Here is a 19,140-nt window from a genome sequence, read left to right as displayed (position 1 = left end):
ACTGGTTATGAAGACCAACAAGGAAACGTACGAGTTTGATATAAAAAATGAATATACTTGTCATGAGGCACGTCTTGATGGAAATACGAGCCTAGATTTTTTTTCACATGCAATTTTCGACCCAAAGTACCATTTGTGTGAATCCCTAGTGCCGTGCTATGAGTGACTGAGGTTTGTGCTGCATTAACTCGTCTCATCATTGATCGAATTCACTTCTCAGACCTCACAATGGACCGGAATGGTTGATGTTCCGAGGCAGGTTGTGCGCAATGGAATGATTAAAAACGCCTTTTTTTTTTGTCTTATCGCAAAACCCCCAGAACCCTCGTCTAAAGCCGGCCCTTTTCGCTCCTTAAATGGTCACATACACGATTCGCTGGCGAGATTCAAGTGTTTGGTCGGCACCAGAGTCATCATCTCTTTGCTTTTTGAAATTTGTTTTGTAGCCCTTTCTTTTTGCTACATGACATGCAAGATGAACCTTCGCCACTCCTGAGACCCAGAAACGCAAAAGAAACAAGATCCGTGTCCGTGTTCGCGTTTATTCATCCTGGACAACGTTGCCCTTCTCGGAGACGTACAGACCATCCAAGAACTAAAAGTGACAGGGTTAGCATGTTCACTTTACAAAACCAAGCGTTGAGCAAGTCGTCTTACCTTTCGGATATCCTTGTTTCGCACCCGGCAGATCTGCTGGATATCGGCAGCACTTTGCGAAACGTTCTCAAGAGAGTTACCAGAGAGGACAAGCTCATCCTTCTGGGTGGTGGAAGCCTCAACATCAACACCGGGGTGCATGACAATTCGGCGGACGAGCTTCTCGCCGATGAAGTTTCGGATCTCAACCTCGTACAAGTCGGTCTCGGAGTTCTGGGAGACGTTGACGTTGATGGGGAAATGGGCGTAGACGTATCGCATCTTGTACTTGAAGCCCTTGGTGACACCAATGATCAGGTTGTTGATAAGGGTTCGGACAGTTCGGAGGGTAGCGACGTTCTTGCGGACACCGTGGTGGATCTCGATGGAGATCTGGTTCTTCTTGGTGCTGGTGAAGTTGACGGCCAAGTGGCTGAGATCCTTGACCAGCTTGCCGCGGGGACCCTCGACAGTGACAATTCGCGACTTAATGGCAACCTTGACTATAAACACGAGACGAGTCAGCATTTCGGATCTTGCGAGTTAATATTTCCTATCACTTTCGGCCCTGCCCGTGAATAACTCCCCCGGAGAGAAAAAATGATACTGAAGCTTCCGCTGCGAGAACGCATTGCATTTCGTCTTGACGTCGTTTGTGCGCAGCCTTCAATCGCGGGCAAAAACTCCAGTAACCTTGATTTCGGGGATATTCGAGCGGGCGGCGACGAGCATATCAGGAAGAAAAGGAAAACGGGCGCAACGTACCCCCCTCGGGGATCTCGAGAAGCTCCTGGGAGTGAATGTACTTCATCCTGCCGGCTGTGGTGTTGATGTCGGGGGGTTGAGGGTATCTAGAGCCGTCCGCGAATTTTTGGGAATCTGTGGGCAGGAAAAGTTCCAGGTAAGTGCCAGAGGTAGGGCTCGCTCTTTCCCACGTGAGGGCAATTATAGTGGGGAAAGAGCAACCGACCGCACTAGCAATTTGCTGCCCACCAAAAGACGTGACCTAGCACGTGACTCAAAATTTATATTCTCAGAGCTGATATGAGCCAATTAAATGCCTCCATAAACAAGACTTGGCTTTAACAAAGATGTTTTCTGTAAACTGACGTGAATATAAGGGCAGGTACATTGTGTAAATAGGTACTAAGTAGATGCACTACTTATCGAATTTATTATCAGTAACATATAGTTCTGCCATCATTTCACAAGCTATTCGTCCAACAAAAGTTATGTAACTCTCTAACCAAAGTCTCATCTCACGGCAAGCTCGGGTGGGTCTTGATCGGTCCCCTGTCTCCCCCGGCCGATACGTCAGCGCCGCCGACCTCCGACGTTCTCACCAACAACCCAGCTCAGACCAGCCCAGCCCAGCCATCCCACTATCACCAAGCGAAGCGAAGCTCGCGCCAGCAGCCTCAGCCTTACCTCACGACATCGCCTGACAACAAAGGTAAAGGGCAAGAAGAGTCAATTTCAACTCGCCCGCCATGTCGTACTTCTTCGCGACTCCTGTCGATATCGACGTTGTCCTCGACGACACCGATGACCGTTCCATGGTTGATGTTAAGCTCGACAAGAACCGTCGCGAGAAGGCACCCCTCTTTATGGATGGCGAGTCTGTCAAGGGCGCTGTTACTGTTCGTCCCAAGGATGGCAAGAGGCTCGAGCATACTGGTATCAAGGTCCAATTTATCGGCACGATAGGTACGCAACCAACCCCTTTACACCACCAGGCTCCCATGCGATTCGCCAATACTTAAGATACTGATTGATGCGTCGCATAGAGATGTTCTTTGACCGCGGTAACCATTACGAATTTCTGTCCCTGAACCAAGAACTTGCTGCGCCTGGCGAGCTTCAGCACCCCCAGACCTTCGACTTCAACTTCAAGAACGTCGAGAAGCAGTACGAATCATACAATGGAATCAACGTCAAGCTGCGCTATTTCGTCCGCGTCACAGTTTCGCGCCGCATGGCCGACGTCATCCGCGAGAAGGACATCTGGGTTTACAGCTATCGCATCCCTCCCGAGATGAACAGCAGCATCAAGATGGATGTTGGTATCGAGGACTGCCTGCATATTGAGTTCGAGTACAGCAAGAGCAAGTACCATCTCAAGGATGTTATTGTCGGCCGCATTTATTTCCTGCTCGTCCGCCTAAAAATCAAGCACATGGAGCTGTCCATCATCAGGAGAGAGACAACAGGTGCCGCGCCTAACCAGTATAACGAAAGCGAGACGTTGGTGCGCTTCGAGATCATGGATGGTTCGCCATCGCGAGGAGAGACAATCCCTATCCGACTGTTCCTCGGAGGTTTTGATCTGACACCCACTTTCCGCGACGTCAACAAGAAGTTCTCCACCCGTTATTATCTCAGCTTAGTCCTTATCGACGAAGGTCAGTCAATCCCTAGTTCGCCTCGCCCCATCTCAAACCCCGCCCAACTAACCAATTCACAGATGCTCGGCGATACTTCAAGCAGTCAGAGATTATTCTGTACCGTCAAGCCCCTGACGCGGCTCCCGTTCTAAACGCTGGTACCTCATCACTACCTGAGAACAAGGCGGTAACCGCACAGGCATAATACAGAAACAAAACCTGGCTGTTAGTCTGACGTATATTCACAATCAGCTTAATGCGCGTCTTTTAAGCATCGGTCCTGGCGTTTCGGGTTCAAGATGGGAAGAGCAAGATGATGGAAGATTTGTAGTTCTTTATTTTTCGTTTAAAACCAAACCATCCTCGAAACAAATTAATCAATTCCACAATATGATGATGGTTCCCAATAAGTATGACATGTCCGAGGTATCGCGCCCCTCCGAATTTTCAAAGAATACACCCCTAGTCTACATGAAGTGGCCTGGCCTGTCCTAACTCTGCGCTCATGAAATTTCCATAACGTCGTCCGCCTCAAAGCCGAACTGGTTGTTGTGAATCGCCGTGATTCGATCCAGCTCATCCTGATACTGCTTCCTGATATCCGCCAGTGAAACCACATTACGCTTCACTGCATCTTTCTGGCCATAGCCAGCTGGGGCTTCATCATAAATCCAAGCCTGCTTGGAATCTACACAGCTGAGGGCGTTGATGAGCAGGAGATACTGTCTGGTCACCGGAGTATCAAGGATGTCCTCTCCTGTGGCCTCATCGCCTTCTCCAGCGCTTCGTAGCTTGTGAATTCGGTCCAGTACGACGGATGCAGCGCCGCGGTAGTTGTTGTGCTTGATTCGCCATGAGTAGAGAACCTGGTGGTAGGGGAATCCTTCTATAACGTCTAGTGTCGCCTTTGTCTTCTGTGACAAGATGTCATCGACTTCCTGTTGCAGACCAGGGAATGGCATAGACACAAGCTCGATGTTGTGATAAGTTGCACACATCCTGTCGACCAGCTTACGCAGGTTTGAGATCTTCATTGCCTGATCCTTGATTGACACAAGCGTTGTGTGGGCGAGCTCAAACTGAGACGTCGCGACTGCAGCATTGAACAAGCGGCTTTGCATGTCAGTCTTAGTGAACATGGCATCTTGCTTTGAGCCAAGAAATTGCATAGCGAGCCGAGCGAACTCGATCACGTAAGAGTAAGCCTTTTGCTTCTCGAACAAGGCGACGATGTGCGAATAGTACTTTGCAGGGCCGTGGTTGAGCAGATTCCACTCAGTATCATCAAGCAAACCGCTGCTATGGCGATCACTTTCGAGGTTTTCCGTGCCTGAGAAATCGTTAGCTGATATCAACGCAGCACCAGTGGTTGACTCACTCATCCCAATGGCTGCCTTTCTGAAATAAATAGCAGCGGTATTAAAGTCCTTCAAGGCCAGCTGCAGGCGACCTTGAACGTATGTTGAGAAAGGATTTTGGTCGCAGAAAGGCGCAATATCCAGAGCCAGATCAGCCCTCTCCCGCTTGATGAGAAAGCACTGGATCAATGACGGGGAAACCTCGATATCGCTATCGGGAGCACACAGGTTGATGACCAGGTCAGTAATGTCAGTAGCAAGGGGTACACCCTTGTCAGCGAAGCCAAGTAGGTGACCAACATTCGCTTCCAGTGCTGTTACGCACTGCGCATCTTCAACAGTTTTTCTCGAAACGGTGCCGTTCTCGCTCTTTTCTCGGATGCTGGGCAATGTGAGTTCGGTCTGGGCGAGCCACTTCAACAGCTCCAATCGTCGTAGAGCCGCAATAAGCTGTCTAAAGACATTGCCAACGTCAACTCGGTTATGAAGGATATCCGCCTCATTGTCGAACTCGAATTCCATGTGGACTAGAAGAATCAACTGGCTGAAGTACACCCTCCACTGCAGCTCAATACTATCTTGGACAGCTTTCACAACCAGCTTCTTTCCAAAGTCAGTGAGAGGCTGGCGCAGATTACGTGTTTTGGCCTCTTCAGGTGCAGAAATGAGGTTCATTACCTCAGTGTAAAGGTCGTCCGTTACTGTGCTGAAGTTTTGACCGAGGACATCGACAACTTGGTTGCAGTCCTCATCAGTAATTCCCCGCCAGAAGCCAGACTTGTCGGAGAAATACTGAATACGTTCGAGATCAGTCTTGGATGAATCTTCGAACAGCTCAGGTCGGAGTGTGGCCTGGCAAGATTGCATCAAATATTCTGGGAATCCTTCCACAAATGTCAAGCCCGATCCGATCAGGGCCGCTTGAGTCAGCTGGTCTTGTTCGGGCGAGGATAAGTTATAGTACAGTCGCTCCAGGCTACTGCATTCCCGGATGGCTGAAAGAAAGTCGGCGCAGACAACCCAAGCCAGGCCTGTGTGAGGGTCAAGGGTTAGTCCAAGTGCTTCTCCTCGTTGCTTATCCAATTCGAGCAATAGACGGTAGAACCTCAACCACTGAGCCTCACTCGACGCGCGAAAGGTTTCGTATTCCATCGTGCCCGAAGAACCCCGATCTAGTGTTGCAGTTGATCCCAATATCGAGCAGATCGCCTCGGCGAGCCCTCGACCCTTTCCAACCTCTTTTGATTTTCCAAAGCCTCGCTCATAGATAGACAATGCTGCCTCGAGGGTCGATTTCGTAAATTGACCGGGCTTCAAAATGAGTTGAAGCCATTTCTCGGTGACATCTGTTGGATCGGAAGGGCCAGACCCATCGGCGGCCTGGATCAAGTTGTCTGCATAAACGCCATCCCAGTTATCCTGCCAGCTCTGTGAGATATTCTTGCGATCCACTTCAAGCCTCTGCACCCTGTATGTCATGTTGTTCTTCCATAGGGTCCAAAGTTGGATAGCACTCTCGGCGGGGCAGGATAGAACAAAGTCTGCGAGGGTCCATACGTCGGAAGAAGATGGCGTGACCGGGATCAATGAGTTCTTTGGGAAGATGTCCTCAACGACGACGCTGGACGCATCCTTTGCTGTGATCTTCCAGAACTTGAACTCTCCAGCGCCGATGGGCGAGAACGTTGCGCAAACCCTACTGCCACGATTCCGGCCTACAATCTGCACAAGATTTGCTTGTGATGGGTCAATAGCCCATTTACCAATCTCCTGGGGGTTCCTCTCGGCGTTAAGGATATCGCTTGTGTACAGAATCTGGCCATCGTTAATGTTCCAAATTCGCATTCTGTGGTCGAGACAGACGGTGATGGCGAAGAGACAGTCCTCTAATCCAAGGCTGGTGACTTGAATCGATGTGGCCGAGCTGTACTCCATGTTGGTCTTGCCGTGCTTGATTGTGTGCTTTCCCTGGAAGGGAAGAAGGCTTCGGAGGTTCTGCGCCCATCCCTGCACGTTGAAGAACGATTCCTTCCAGACGTTCGATGATACTGTAGATATTAGCATACGGTTCCTCCCCTCTCTCGCTATAACTCACGATCATTTGCCTTGGTTTTATCCAGCCTGATCATTCCTCCATCGTTCACCGTCACTAGTAGTGTCTCCGCGTTCACAGCAACCATACGGTGTGGATGCTTGAAACCCAATCCCGCTGGCGCCTGGACCTTGCCCAAATCAGAAAGCCCAGCATCGATGGCCGATCTTTTTCTGAACAGATCCGGTCGAAGATGGAAGCTGTATAGTTGGTATGCCTGATCAAGAACAAAAACACAAAGCGAGTCGTGTTCTTCGTGGTCCGAGAATGCCACACATCCTGGCTGAATTGGGACGGAAAAGTGAAAGTTCAGGGACAGAGGAAACTCGGCGGCTTGTGTTTTCTTGCAAACATCGACAGCCCGAATGCTGAGTAGTGTACCGTCCTCGAGAATTCGCCAGAGGAAACTACGCGGTGTGTCGTGCCAAATTCGGTGGTAGATGGATGAAGAACTGGCCAAGTTCTTCACTCGAAACGACGTCTCATCCTCCAAACTGTTCTCTCCTGTCGCTTTGCGATGATTTCGGCCATGTATCGAGTTTGAGGGTACTCGGATCGTAACAACAGAGGACGTCGTTGGAGGGTCGAGGTTTACTCGTGTCTCTTTGAAGACATATTGGGTATCGCCTGAATCCATTTCGCCCCCATAAATCGGATCGATTGTGACGAGATGGTGTCGTGGGCTGGGCGATGTCGTTAATGTGATGGTCGCAAAGTGTTAGACTCTGGCGAGCGAAGTGCGGTCGCGTTGCCTAGCAGAATTTCTGAGGTGGAACTCGTTATCGCGACCACGCTAACCGAAAAAGGCAACCAGCTCTGGCTCACTCAGTCACGAATCATTATCAAATATTAACAACAGAAGAATCCCTTTGGTTTATTACATATGGAAAGAAGCATTGTGGCAGTTATTTGGATTGAAAAGACTCAATACTACATTAATTTATCATTTTCGTAGCCCATACACATTTCGAGAACAGCGCCGTCCCATTCCAAAAATGCCACTCCAGGAAACAGCCATTGGAATCTGCGCCAACAAGATCATGCAAATAATCATCACCATATACTCCAGCGCTTGTACAAATATAAAATAGTCCATCATGATTAATCCTTCTCCGTGTCCTTGGGGGCTGGGTCGCCAATACCTTCCTCGCCAATGGCAAATAGGGTATCACTCTCTGGCAGGCAAGGGCTGTCGTAGATTTTGGCGATACGAGTCTCAGCTCGACCCTTCTTGAGACTGATTCTTGTCGTACTAGCGTGAGCAATAATGTTACCACCAATAGGTTTCTTTGGGTCGGGGTTGAACATGGCGCTTGGACCGCCGTCGACTTGAGCCACGACTTGATTTGTAATGACCACCGCAATACCGAATTCATCTGCCAGCCGCTGAAGTGTCCTCATAAACTTGGCCAAATGAGTCTGTCGATTTGAGAGCTCACCACGACCACAAAAGTCCGTTCTGTACAGTGATGTGGCGCTGTCAACGATCAGTAGGGAGAACCGGGTCTCACACATCATTGCGGCAGCCTGGTTGAGTAATTGAAGTTGATGATCAGAGTTGTAAGCGCGGGCGTATGCAACATTGTCCAGGACTTCTTCGCCTGAAAGACCAAATCGGTTGGCCACTCCTAGCAATCGAACAGGTCGAAATGTGCCTTCAGTATCAATATACATGCACTTTCCCTCGCCACCGCCCATGTCAAAGGGCAATTGACAGGTTACAGCGAGTGTATGACAAATTTGACTTTTTCCTGTTCTGAATTCGCCAAACAGCTCCGTGACTGAGCCAGTTTCGATGCCACCTGCAAGAAGTGTATCAAGGTTCTTGGATCCTGTGGTGATGGAGATGAGTTCGCTGCGGCGTTGGTGCATCTCTGTGGCGGTAGTAAATCCCATTGGAACAAGTTTGGAAGCTGTTCTATCATTAGTAAAAAGTTTAGTAGCGAATTCGTTTCACGTACCTTCAGCGAGGATTTTGGTGGCCTTCTGCTCAGAGATACCCTTGATCTGTTCCAGCACTCGTCGTGGTGTGTAAGCCACAGACTCCACGGTATTGTAGCCTCCATCAACAACAAGCTGAATGTCTCGCTTTGTCAAGCCAGCAATCCCCTTAAAATCACCAATGTCAGCCTACAGCGCAGCTGTGCTTCACTACACAGGAAACATACCTCAAGAGCGAACAGTGGTGTTGGGGCACCAGGGCCGGGCATGCCGCCTTCCTCGCCCATTTGAGCCTCGTCGTATTCCTGACTCATTTTGACTCCAAGTGTCTTCTCCCAGGTGGAGGTAACAAAAAGAAATGATTCACTGTCAGGTTTGGGGTGAAGAGGATGAGAAAAATTAATCCAGAGGCAAAAGAAGGGGGGGAGTTAAGTGAGAGCGCGGTGGAACGCGTCTAGTGGGAGGCAACAGCGCCACCATTGTACGCCAAGTCACGTGTTGGTGACTCTACAATGACCCACATCCCCAGGCTGCTCATTTGTAGAAGGAAATGGTTAAGTGATGGAGGGAGGGAGCAGCATTGATAACTTGTGAGCTCATTAATAATAATTGTGCTTAGGAATCAATTTCGTATGTCACTGTTTTGAGGGAACTTGAAAACATTGTTTGTTATTTGGTTGAATTATTTGCTACTGTACAGGGAGCGAACGGCCAAATTGGCCTATAGTGAACATGCTAAAACTTCCAAAACACCCTTCCATGCAAGTTAAAGTCGTAAAAATGATTCATTAGTGATCCCGATAAGTAGGGGCCTTCGATATAGTGAGCTTTGTCGAGATCTATGATGTGTTGATTGTTGTGTGGCCGAGTTTACTCAACGCTGATGCGTCGAGACTCGTGCTTCTTGGCCTTGGGGACAACGATGCTCAGGATACCATCGTTGAATTTAGCAGAGACGTTGTCCTGGTCTACACGAGTAGGAAAGTTGAAGCTGCGAGAGAACTCGCCGAAGCTGCGCTCGGTGAGCCAGTACTTGGACTGGTCGGCAGGCTTCTTCTCAACCTCCTGGGGCTTTTTGTGGTGAGTGACCTCAGTGCTGGTCTCGTGAGCCTTGGCCTGCTCCTCATCTTCGACAGTGGCGTGGTGGGAGTTGTTGTGTTCCTCGTTGTTGTCGGTGATAGCGCCTCGGGCTTCAGTGTCCTCGACGAGGCCAGCGGGAGGTGTGCCGGCAGTGTAAGTGCGCTCGGTCTTGCCGCGGATGAGCATAGTCTGAGGCTCGGTGAACTCGATGTGAACATCAGACTTCTTCATACCAGGGAGTTCGCCATGAAGCTCGTAGGACTCTCCAGTCTCGCGGACATCGAACTTGGGCTGCCAGTGGCTAAGGCCGCTGCGACGAGTGCCATTTCCGTTGGTTCCCTGGCGAGAGTAGCTGTCGTAGTCGTCAAGGAGGCGGAAGAGAGGGGTGAAGGAAGCGTCGGAGTTGTAGAAGTTGCGGGGGAAGAAAGCCATTGTGTTTGTTGTGTTGGTGATGGATTTGGAAGTGAAGTGTTTCAGGTTGATAGTATTTGAGAATGAGTTTTAAAGTGGTGGTTGTTGCGAGTGTTGTTTTCTTGTGCTTGTTTGTGTCTGATCTGGTGAAGAGTAAAGTCCAGCTTTGGGGGAAGAGACGGCTTGCTTTATACTTGATGATGTGGAAAATGTGATGGGGATATGGACCTTCCTTGCCTTTCGCGAAAGATCGATAAAACCTGCCACTTGGAGGTTCTAGAAATTACACGAATGCAAAAGAGGGGCATAGAAATTTGACAAAGAAGCCAGGCGATGATTTCTACGTAATGTTGAACTCAAATCATACGAATAAGCGAGGCATCGCCAACTCGGTTGGCTACTCGCACTTACAAGAAACTGCTGGATTGTGGTGGAAGGTTCCAGGGGATACCAGCCACGTGAGGACATAACAATTGCACAATCGGATCTTGGTCCTTTTTAATCACGGATATTTCTCAGTATTACCAGGAGCCATCAGAATTTCTCGATATTCTCGAAGCAGCAGATGTCGGCGATTTATTGAGTAGTTTATTCTCTGTTTTCCATTTCATGTTCGATACAAAAAAGGATACGCGATAGAAGCCTACCAAGTTGTCAAAGGTGGTCCATGCATGATGGATGACTGCTGACATAATGACGTTCGCCTTACCCTACACCGTACTCCCCTTTACGACTGGAAACCTTGAAGATTGTAGTTTATAGTCTGCATTATAATACACGCAATTAATCAAAAGGTTTCGAAAAATGATAAATTATATTTATACAGGCATCAAATTGTTTCCGTGATGTTGCAACTGCTACTTTACCGTACTGGTGCTTCACCATCACGTTAAAGTAATGTAACAGACATAACAAAGCCAAGAGTCATACTACTCTTCTACAGAAAGTAAAAGAAAAAAACTCAACGTCAAGAGTTATGAATTGCAAAAATACTAATAAAATATTCATAGAATGGAGAGAAGACATCATTGTCAGTATTGGGGCTAAACTAAACACAATACTGTGTTCAAGGAGAGACTATCTAATACCAGCAGCACCGAGAGTAAACAGCCAAATCATAGGTACTTTGGATAGTAAAAAAAAAAAGCAGAATGACTCGACACCAAAACCAACACCCGAGGACATCAATTGAAGAGAGTAGACATCAAGTCAAAGAGATTGGGGACTAGGGACACAAAATAACAGCTTCCATGGCATGAACACCAGGATCTGGTTGTCTGGCTGAATATCTGGGGAATCGTATAATAAGGTGGATTTAAATTGTATGATGAACACTATGAAAGACATAAATATCAGAAAAAAAGTCTCTTGGATACCTGCAGTCTTCCCCATGTGTAATTCAACTACACTTCGATGACTCGACCACCAATAGCGGAACAACAATCAGGCGTGGACAGGTCTACTTAGACCGCGTTTCAAAAAACCACGGCATTCAGAACAGGGAGCTTTCACGCCTGGAAATAAAATAGGATGAAAAAAACGAAGAAGCAATCGGACCGCTGCCAAGCTCATGTCTCCGAGCAATGGCTTTCGTAGATCTCATGATGAATGTAACTGGCAGGCCATATTTCTCAAGACGGCTTCGTTCGATAAACTCCATGTCATACATCACTTGATGAACTATAATAAATAGTGATGGGCGTGCAGTAATCTTGGTAGTTGTGTGGTGAACGAAATGCAGAAGGATAGACTTGTTGGAGCAACCAATGAGCCCAGCAACAAATAATTGGTTCCAATGAGAGCAACCAACACATCCACACCAATACAACTTCATATAGATATAAAGACTGTATCGTGTATCGTCTTCGAAGAAGGTATAGAATCGACGAGGTATATCGATCGGAAAGGAATGGGCCTGAACTAGGCTGGACTCGACTGTGACGGCTACGGTGTGATAGACTCGGTTTAGTCCTGTTATCATATAATTAGCACGAATCCCGATGGATAAGAAAATGTACAATGCTGAATTTCCAGAACGTGAATGAAATGATGAAAACACTCTCTGGGCAGTGAGAGCACAGCAGTGAAAGACTCGCATGTTGACTGAGATCAAACCAACAAAGAACCAAGAATTCCAACTTGATCAAGCTGTGATCTCGAGTTGACCAAGAGAAAGGCTTTCAATGACATATGAAAGCCACATTTTCTTGGATGTTCCGGGCAAAACCAGGGTCCATGTTTAAAGTGACATCGAGGTGGATTTGAGTTGAGATGGGAATCCTACAACGATTGTATGACGTAGAGACACACAAGACAACTGCACAGAATCGGAGGGGAACAGAGGAAAGGCTGTGTATTGTACTATTGTATATCACGATCTAAGGTAATGAATCATCTTTGACCATCGTATGATCACCGATTTGCCTTGTCAATGATTCTTATTCGGCTCTCCATGCATGGGGATGGGAATGATTGCCATCACATTAAATGCCGACCCCCACATTCTAAGTCACCAAATAAACGGATGGTGGGATTGGAACCGGAAGTCAGGGTCTCGCCCGTCGGATCAAAAGGGTCTAGAACATGACGTAGTCCATGACGCTCCGTGCCTCTAGAGCTAGTGCAAGTCAGAGCACCCGCCCCAGAAAGTCAAAGCCCAGCCCGCCTAAACCCAGCATAAGGGACGGCAAACTGAGTGGCCGACAGCTTCCTAGTTTGTGTGACATCCCATATGTGCCTGTCGTCGTCGGTCATTAAAATGGCCAACTAGCGTCGACCGAGTTAATAATGCTGGTTCGGTAAGCTGCTCTTTTACCATCTTTGGAAGACACACCCCACCGTGCCATTTACATCAGCCACAACGTTGCCACAACACTCCCAACTTCAGTTGACTGTCTTATCATTTTAATCTACCGTACTAAACAAATTTACAACGTCAAAGACACGCCCCGAGGAAACTCGGACATGAGAATAGCGGCCCGCCCACGGAAAGCAACGGGTAACACCACCAAGCCATCCGGACTGACCGTTGCCACCTGGTACCTGACAATCTAAAAGAAAGCCACCGTTTGACTGGACCAGACTAGACCAGATCAACTTTGGCCATTTTGATGATACGGTCAGTGGTATTTTGGTTCACAACTTCACTTGCACATCTCGGAAACCGTTGGAAATTAGCTGGTTATTATAATGAGACGTAAACTGCCACACAGTGACCTTTGCAATCAATATGAATGACCCTATCCGTAGTAACATGCCAATAATGCCCTGCATAGATTCCAAATCATATCATCGTAACTTTGAATTACCGTCTCGGCAAATGCATCTGCAAGAGCACTGCAAGACGCCAATACCAAGATTAACATTCATAGAACCTGTCTCCTGTCCAAACCAGCTCTTATTGTCCGTATGGCCGTACTGGGGCGAAACTTTGCATCATGGCCACGGGAACCCGCACGCCCTGGTGCACGGCCTCTGGACTCTGCACACGGTTGAAAAGTCCAATAAGTCTCCGACCAACTGAAGGTTCAAGCTCGGTTCCGTCTCGTGCGATTTTGACTTCGCGATTCGAATTCCACGGGTTGCGCAACCCTCGGGTACGGTAGAATGGTAGACGGCTTGTAGACAACCACTCCAACTTGAAAGGCTTTCCCCACGTCTTAGTAGGGCCATCCTCTCCAACGTTGCTCTTGGTACTCGACACTTCAGCCTCACTCTCATCATCCGACAATGTATCTGAATCCTCCCGATCAGCTTCCCAAAATATAGTACCCCTTGCGGAATCGTCGATGATGCGGCCCTTGGGAGCCTGTTCAGTTGCTTCGGTCGGTATGGCCTTTGGAAGGTCGAGGTCGCTGGTCGCCTGGGCCGTTGGCGCAAACTCGATAGCTGCTGCAGGGTCCTCGTCGATTTGCGATACCATTCTGGCATAACCATAGTATTCACCCGATTTGTTGGCCGAGAACACCAAGTAGACGCTGTCAGCAATCTATCGAAAACATTTAGTTATTGCACAAGCTCGGTGGAATAGATATGGTAGCATACCTTGAACGCATTGTTCAATGCGTCCTCGTTATGCGATTGAGTAGCCCAAATGCCTGTGTTAACACTCAATTCGAGGTCTTCAACCGTCAGGCTCTTTAGAATAAAGAATTTGTCTTTCTGTGATGAAGCATCGCAAGAAATAATGGGCTTGATGGACACTGCTGACTCGACTATTGGGCCCGGCAGTTCGCCCTCTACTTGCGCCTTGTCCGGGACAGGTTCAATCTTGGGACCTGCCGTAGCCACTGATGGCCCAGTCGGGGCTGTCACACCAGTAGCACCCTCCACTGTACTCTTGCGCAGCCTGCTGACAAGGCGAACCGATTGGAATTTCGAATCGTGCAATTTCTGTTGTGCTGCGCTACAGGTTTCGTCGTCCTTGAAGTTGGCAAACGCACAATTGCTCTTCGAGATAAGAAAAAGGGACTCCAATCCTGATGTTTCCTTGCAAACGTGATGGACAAGGTTCATAAGGTCGGTCTGTGGAGGAAGATTGCCAATCCATATCGCGTGTCCTAATACAGGGCTTTAGTAAACGCTCACCGATTATCAAGGCAGATTATCTTACCACTCTGTCGCGGCTTCCTGGGGGGACCCCGCACTGCACTCTGTCGTCTCTCCCTCTCTGACCCATCTGAGGTTCTCTTTAGCTCAGTTTTGGCAGGAGGTTGTTTCCCAGCCCTACCTTGTCCCTGCTTGTAAGGCTGTGGGTGAACTGCTCCATAATCTGCCTGTTGCGGCACGATTTTTGGGTCGTTGGGCATGGACCCTCCACCAGGATAATGGCCAGGGATGATGCCATTTAGTACTGGCTGCGTGTGAGGCTGGTACTGTGGGCCGTGAGGATAGTAGTAAGTTGATTGCTGAGGACCCATCATCATCTGGTTTGGGAAATATGCCACGTTCTGCCTTTGAACCATTGCATTTGTTGCTTGAGCCTGGGGCATCTGGTTCCCGTAATATGGTGCCATCTGCGGTTGTAGGTAATAACCCTGCCCAGCGACTGGGATTGCCGGGTGTCCAGGGAACTGTGACATATGCTGCATCATTGGCGGTGACCCTGCGGGGTTCATACGTTGCTGGTTGTTCGGAGGATATTGCCCAGGTCGGAAGCCCATCGATGGGAGAGCGTTGGACATAGACGCCATGTTGTATGGCCCGGGTCGAGGACCTGAAGGGAGTTGAGACATGTCGAACTGTGATGCGAAAGCGTGCTGAGATGCAGCATGGTGTTGTTGGGACATAGGAGAGAGCTCGTGCTCATGACTGGTTTCTGGCTTGGCCTGAGCTGGTGGAGGGCCACTAGGTGCCGCCGTGCTGACAACCTTTGCGGTATCCTGTTGAAGTGCTCCCATATCTGGGGCTTGGGTGCTAGCTATGTCTCCCATTTGTGTTGTTTCGTAGTTGTGATTTCAAGTGGTGACAGGACGGCCTGCTATTGTTTCAAGTCGGTTAGCACATCTCTCAACTCGACACAGCATTCTATATAAATTATGACTTCTGTGGAGGATGCCGTACCTTGATATTGTCTTGTGAGAGAAGATCACTTGCAAAAGACCCTACCAGAGAAAGTCGTGTCGTTTCAAACCGAAAACCGGTATACTTGCTAGCTAAAGCTACAAGTGAACAGGGTCTGAGCTGAGGGGAAAAAAGACAATGGTCTAGCCCTCTTTTGATGTTGTGACTGACCAATGCTAGGGAACAAGTAAAGAGAGGGGGATACCGAGCAATTTTGTGGCCGAGAACGTGCAAGAGCCGATAATGTTACTCGATGGGTGGGGGATGGGTATGGACCCCACGACTTTGGGTCTGAGAAGACGGAAGTGATATTATTGCTCTGTCCCTTTGTATGCACTTCTTGGGAAGCTGGGCGGCGGTAGTGGTAATGATAATTCTTGGAGGATGTGTTCGAAGCAAGGCGTGCGTTGTCCCCACGGGGAAACCAGTAAAATCGTTGAGCACCTTTGAGCCCAATGCCAAGTTTCCAGAAGGGAAAAGAGTTGAAATGGTGATATGATCGATAATGGGCACTGCTTATATTTCCTTTTGGCGCAACAGGGATATAAACTTAGTTCAGAGACCAGTGGATTGCTGGAGGTAAAGTGTCGAAGTGCAACAAAGCCGCCTCCCAAGTCGGTAGTCAACCACGCAGCTTGCTCAGCGCACAAGCACTTACAACGGCACAAGACAACGAAACCCAGTGATCGAATGGCTTTCGGTGCGTTAGTGAAGAACCACAACAAGGAAACACCTGCAGAGGTGTGTATAAGACCTTGAACCGTATGAGGACAAACTAGCCAGCCTTGTGCCAGCTGTAAGTGAATGTCCTTTGAGGTGTAAGTGGATTGACAAAAGCAATTCCTCAAGCTTCAGGGACATTCAAAAGAGAAACGGCCTCTAAAGGGATGCTAGGCTAGAGAAGCCTGTGGAAGGGCAAGGGGCGAAATCTCAGCCCACGATCAAATAGTAGAGGCTTTAACAACGGAGATAGCGAGTGGCCAACAGTCCAAGCTTCCGAAGCTAGGGCTCACGAAAGGCTTGGTAGGTCCTGCACGGCAAGGACACACGCAGGGATAAAAGGAATAAATGACCAAGTTCAGACTAGATGAAGGGGTACAGCAGGATAGGCTCATGGGGGCGTGAGACACAGATTCGTATGATAGATGGGAAATGTGATGGGCGATCTCTAAGTTGGCACAGCTCAAAGATGGGAATTTGCTAGGGCCGTGCCGGTGGAGGAGTGGGTGGAGGAAGTGGAGGAAGGGAGTTCGGACAAGAATAGTAATAGGTAAAGACAAGTGTAGCTATTGCCAGAACAGCACTACCAATAGAGCTATGGTAAGACTGAGCTGGATTAACAGTGTTGATAGGCCGTCAAGCCACACGATTAAAGGATTGGAGCTTGCCGCGGACAACTATGGGCAATCTGCCTGGTCTTTGTGAGACTTGTTGACAGCGACCCGGATATACATCAGTCTGTCTGCCCGTCAGGTTTCGGCACAAACTGCTGCAGAGCCCCCTTGTTCGGCTGGAGTAATATGTAAGTTGAAAGGACTACCGTCTCGTCAGACGTTGGTGGCTTAGGTCACATAAAGAGCTACCATTTCCGCCACCGTCTATCGGTCCACCACTTTGGCCAACATTCAGGTACCAGGTGCCACAGATTTGCATTGAAAACGTAGTCAAGATGTAGTTGAGAAATGTGATTGGAAGCAAGGGTTCGAGCCGAGAAACGGTTCTGGTAGCAAGGAAACAGGGTCCAAGCAAGAACAGCCACAGTAGAACCTAATTTAGCTTATAGAGAGAAGGGGGTGTTTCGATAGCCAAAGTGGAAACCTTGACACAAAGTGCATAGGTGGAGCAGCTATCAGCAAGTGTACGTACAGTACAGGGCTATTTCAAGGCCAAGACTTGAAATGATGTGACGCGCTGCATCGAGGTTTTCCTCTGTGTGTATGTGAGTATGCCGTTGCTGTGGGGAATTGTTCTTTAAAATCGAAATGAATGAACTGCATTTCAAAGCGAAGTTCGTTGGAAATGGATATTGGTGGGTTCCACGGCGAGGGTATGTACAATCTCCGAGATCGAAAAGTCTCTGCGTTTATGGATAAGCTCTGTATGCATGACTGTGACTTTTTGCCTGTGCTTCTCTAATTACCGGTAGTAGCTTGAAATAGTAGTAATAATTGTGATCAGATTATTATCGGGAAACAAACCAAAAAAAAACACTCCTCGCACACAGAGAGAGTCTGTATGTACCTACTAACGTAGGTACGTCAAATTTACGAAAGCACCACGCAGCATCTGTACGTGTGTGGATGCTTGTCAATGATGTTGGTGGCTTGAAACGTAATGAAACATAAAACGGGCTTGAAGACTCTGGCTCTGACGTTAGCTTGTGTGGATGTATGTATTATCAGAGTCTTTAACTGGAGATGGTGTTGAACCGTTCAAGGATGGGAACGTAAAACTCCCCGTCCCGTCGAGGGCTGGCAGGAAGGAACCGTTTTTGCCACCATCTCGTGGTTTGTCCGTTCATGGCTGACAGGTCCTTCCTGCCCCAGAATTTTAACTCTCTTCAGTACGTAGTCCCTGCTGTAGCAACAAGAAATATTACGGTGCTGAGGGTAGGTACTTACCTCTTACAGTTTAAGACTGGGGCAACGACTGCCATGCAAATCCAATACACACACTAGAAAGCCTCAGCCTTTTCCAGGTCTTAACCTATAACTTTCTATCAAAAAGCATTTGACAGACGAGAGATTTGGTGCATTGAAAGACCTCAATGCTATGTGCAACATGATATGGTTGACTTCAAACACCCGGCATCTCTAGAAACAACTAACCATGAACCATGCAACTGTTGTGTTCTTCTCAACGGACCGCAATAGGACGCAACAGCCGCTCGCGATTCAGCGACGCGTACGAAGCCATCGCCACTCAGGCTTCGCGGGTAGCTTTCAAAGCTTCGCAGGGAAAGGATCTACAAGACAAGAAACAGCCGAGCGCGGTAGGGTGGAGGTCCCTGAGATCCGATCGACACGCGCGACAGACCCTTACAATTATATACGTATCGTTCGCAAAAAAAAAAAAGTCAATTCGTCTCGATGGAAATCGACTCGATTAGTAACTAAAAGGACGAATATAGGTTGCTTCGGTGCCCAACTAACTTAACTTACTACCAGCCGTTGCCCTTACGGTCCACCACCATGCGACCCATTGGATACGTACAGCTCGATAATTGATCCCCATGTTTATGTGGCGATTTCTCCGGGCCAGCTCCGGCATCTTTAACGCTCTTTCACTGGCTCTCTTAGTTTCCAATGACGGGGGCACGGGGCCTGAATCACTTTGAAGGGTCTAGCCCAGTCCATATGCACTTGGACCAACGTACACCGGCATTTAATTCTCACCGGAAAGGTTATGGAGGAAAATATGTACAAGTCGATCCTCATCAACCCAAGCACCAGTCTCAGTACAGCAAGTCTTTACTTGAGATTAAAAGCCATGCGCTTTGGTGACTTACAGGCACCGGTGCGGCCATTGTGGACATAGCATTCATATCGCTACTGCTCTTCATCAATCACATCATGATAGAGAAGTGCCTGCATATCACGAGGTAAGAAGCCCTGAAACGTCACTGGCCTGCAACAATTACTGAAGACCAGAAAAGTGCCATTTCCAGGCACGATCC

The 19,140-nt window shown here is 48.4% G+C and overlaps 7 protein-coding genes across 7 annotated transcripts; 1 reads left to right on the top strand and 6 right to left on the bottom strand.

The window, feature by feature from the left end:
* Positions 1-113: 113 nt before the first annotated feature.
* Positions 114-1,827, bottom strand: EDB82DRAFT_490111 (60S ribosomal protein uL6). Its single transcript, XM_025729408.2, has 3 exons — positions 1,402-1,827; positions 658-1,139; positions 114-595 (listed from the first exon to the last, which is right to left on the bottom strand). The coding sequence occupies exons 1-3, from the start codon at positions 1,445-1,447 to the stop codon at positions 542-544; spliced, it is 582 nt and encodes a 193-aa protein (XP_025588636.1). The 5' UTR covers positions 1,448-1,827; the 3' UTR covers positions 114-541.
* On the top strand, positions 1,815-3,412 carry EDB82DRAFT_490110 (vacuolar protein sorting-associated protein 26-domain-containing protein). The gene is made up of 3 exons (XM_025729409.2): positions 1,815-2,343; positions 2,424-3,038; positions 3,101-3,412. Exons 1-3 carry the CDS (start codon positions 2,127-2,129, stop codon positions 3,223-3,225), a joined length of 957 nt encoding a protein of 318 aa, XP_025588637.1. The 5' UTR covers positions 1,815-2,126; the 3' UTR covers positions 3,226-3,412.
* On the bottom strand, positions 3,413-7,194 carry EDB82DRAFT_457764 (nucleoporin Nup120/160-domain-containing protein). Its single transcript, XM_065607856.1, has 3 exons — positions 6,474-7,194; positions 4,399-6,426; positions 3,413-4,350 (listed from the first exon to the last, which is right to left on the bottom strand). The coding sequence occupies exons 1-3, from the start codon at positions 7,105-7,107 to the stop codon at positions 3,524-3,526; spliced, it is 3,489 nt and encodes a 1,162-aa protein (XP_065465795.1). The 5' UTR covers positions 7,108-7,194; the 3' UTR covers positions 3,413-3,523.
* Positions 7,195-7,272: 78 nt separating this feature from the next.
* Positions 7,273-8,846, bottom strand: EDB82DRAFT_490106 (Rad51-domain-containing protein). The gene is made up of 3 exons (XM_025729412.2): positions 8,639-8,846; positions 8,432-8,579; positions 7,273-8,383 (listed from the first exon to the last, which is right to left on the bottom strand). Exons 1-3 carry the CDS (start codon positions 8,723-8,725, stop codon positions 7,572-7,574), a joined length of 1,047 nt encoding a protein of 348 aa, XP_025588639.1. The 5' UTR covers positions 8,726-8,846; the 3' UTR covers positions 7,273-7,571.
* Positions 8,847-8,975: 129 nt separating this feature from the next.
* Positions 8,976-9,923, bottom strand: EDB82DRAFT_572263 (HSP20-like chaperone; the record flags this gene model as incomplete). The annotated part of the gene is made up of 1 exon (XM_025729413.2): positions 8,976-9,923. The coding sequence occupies one exon, from the start codon at positions 9,921-9,923 to the stop codon at positions 9,282-9,284; it is 642 nt and encodes a 213-aa protein (XP_025588640.1). The 3' UTR covers positions 8,976-9,281.
* Positions 9,924-11,175: 1,252 nt separating this feature from the next.
* EDB82DRAFT_82704 (uncharacterized protein) lies at positions 11,176-12,376 on the bottom strand. The gene has a single exon (XM_065610059.1). The coding sequence runs from the start codon at positions 11,998-12,000 to the stop codon at positions 11,395-11,397; it is 606 nt and encodes a 201-aa protein (XP_065465794.1). The 5' UTR covers positions 12,001-12,376; the 3' UTR covers positions 11,176-11,394.
* A 923-nt stretch (positions 12,377-13,299) lies between these two features.
* On the bottom strand, positions 13,300-15,334 carry EDB82DRAFT_521376 (YT521-B-like domain-containing protein; the record flags this gene model as incomplete). Its single annotated transcript, XM_025729414.1, has 3 exons — positions 13,300-13,890; positions 13,947-14,461; positions 14,515-15,334. 3 exons carry the CDS (start codon positions 15,332-15,334, stop codon positions 13,300-13,302), a joined length of 1,926 nt encoding a protein of 641 aa, XP_025588641.1.
* Positions 15,335-19,140: the final 3,806 nt, after the last annotated feature.

Source organism: Fusarium venenatum (assembly GCF_020744135.1).
Source record: "Fusarium venenatum strain MPI-CAGE-CH-0201 chromosome Unknown EDB82scaffold_1, whole genome shotgun sequence".
NCBI classification, from domain to species: domain Eukaryota; kingdom Fungi; phylum Ascomycota; class Sordariomycetes; order Hypocreales; family Nectriaceae; genus Fusarium; species Fusarium venenatum.
This window is presented reverse-complemented; position numbering and strand designations above follow the sequence as displayed.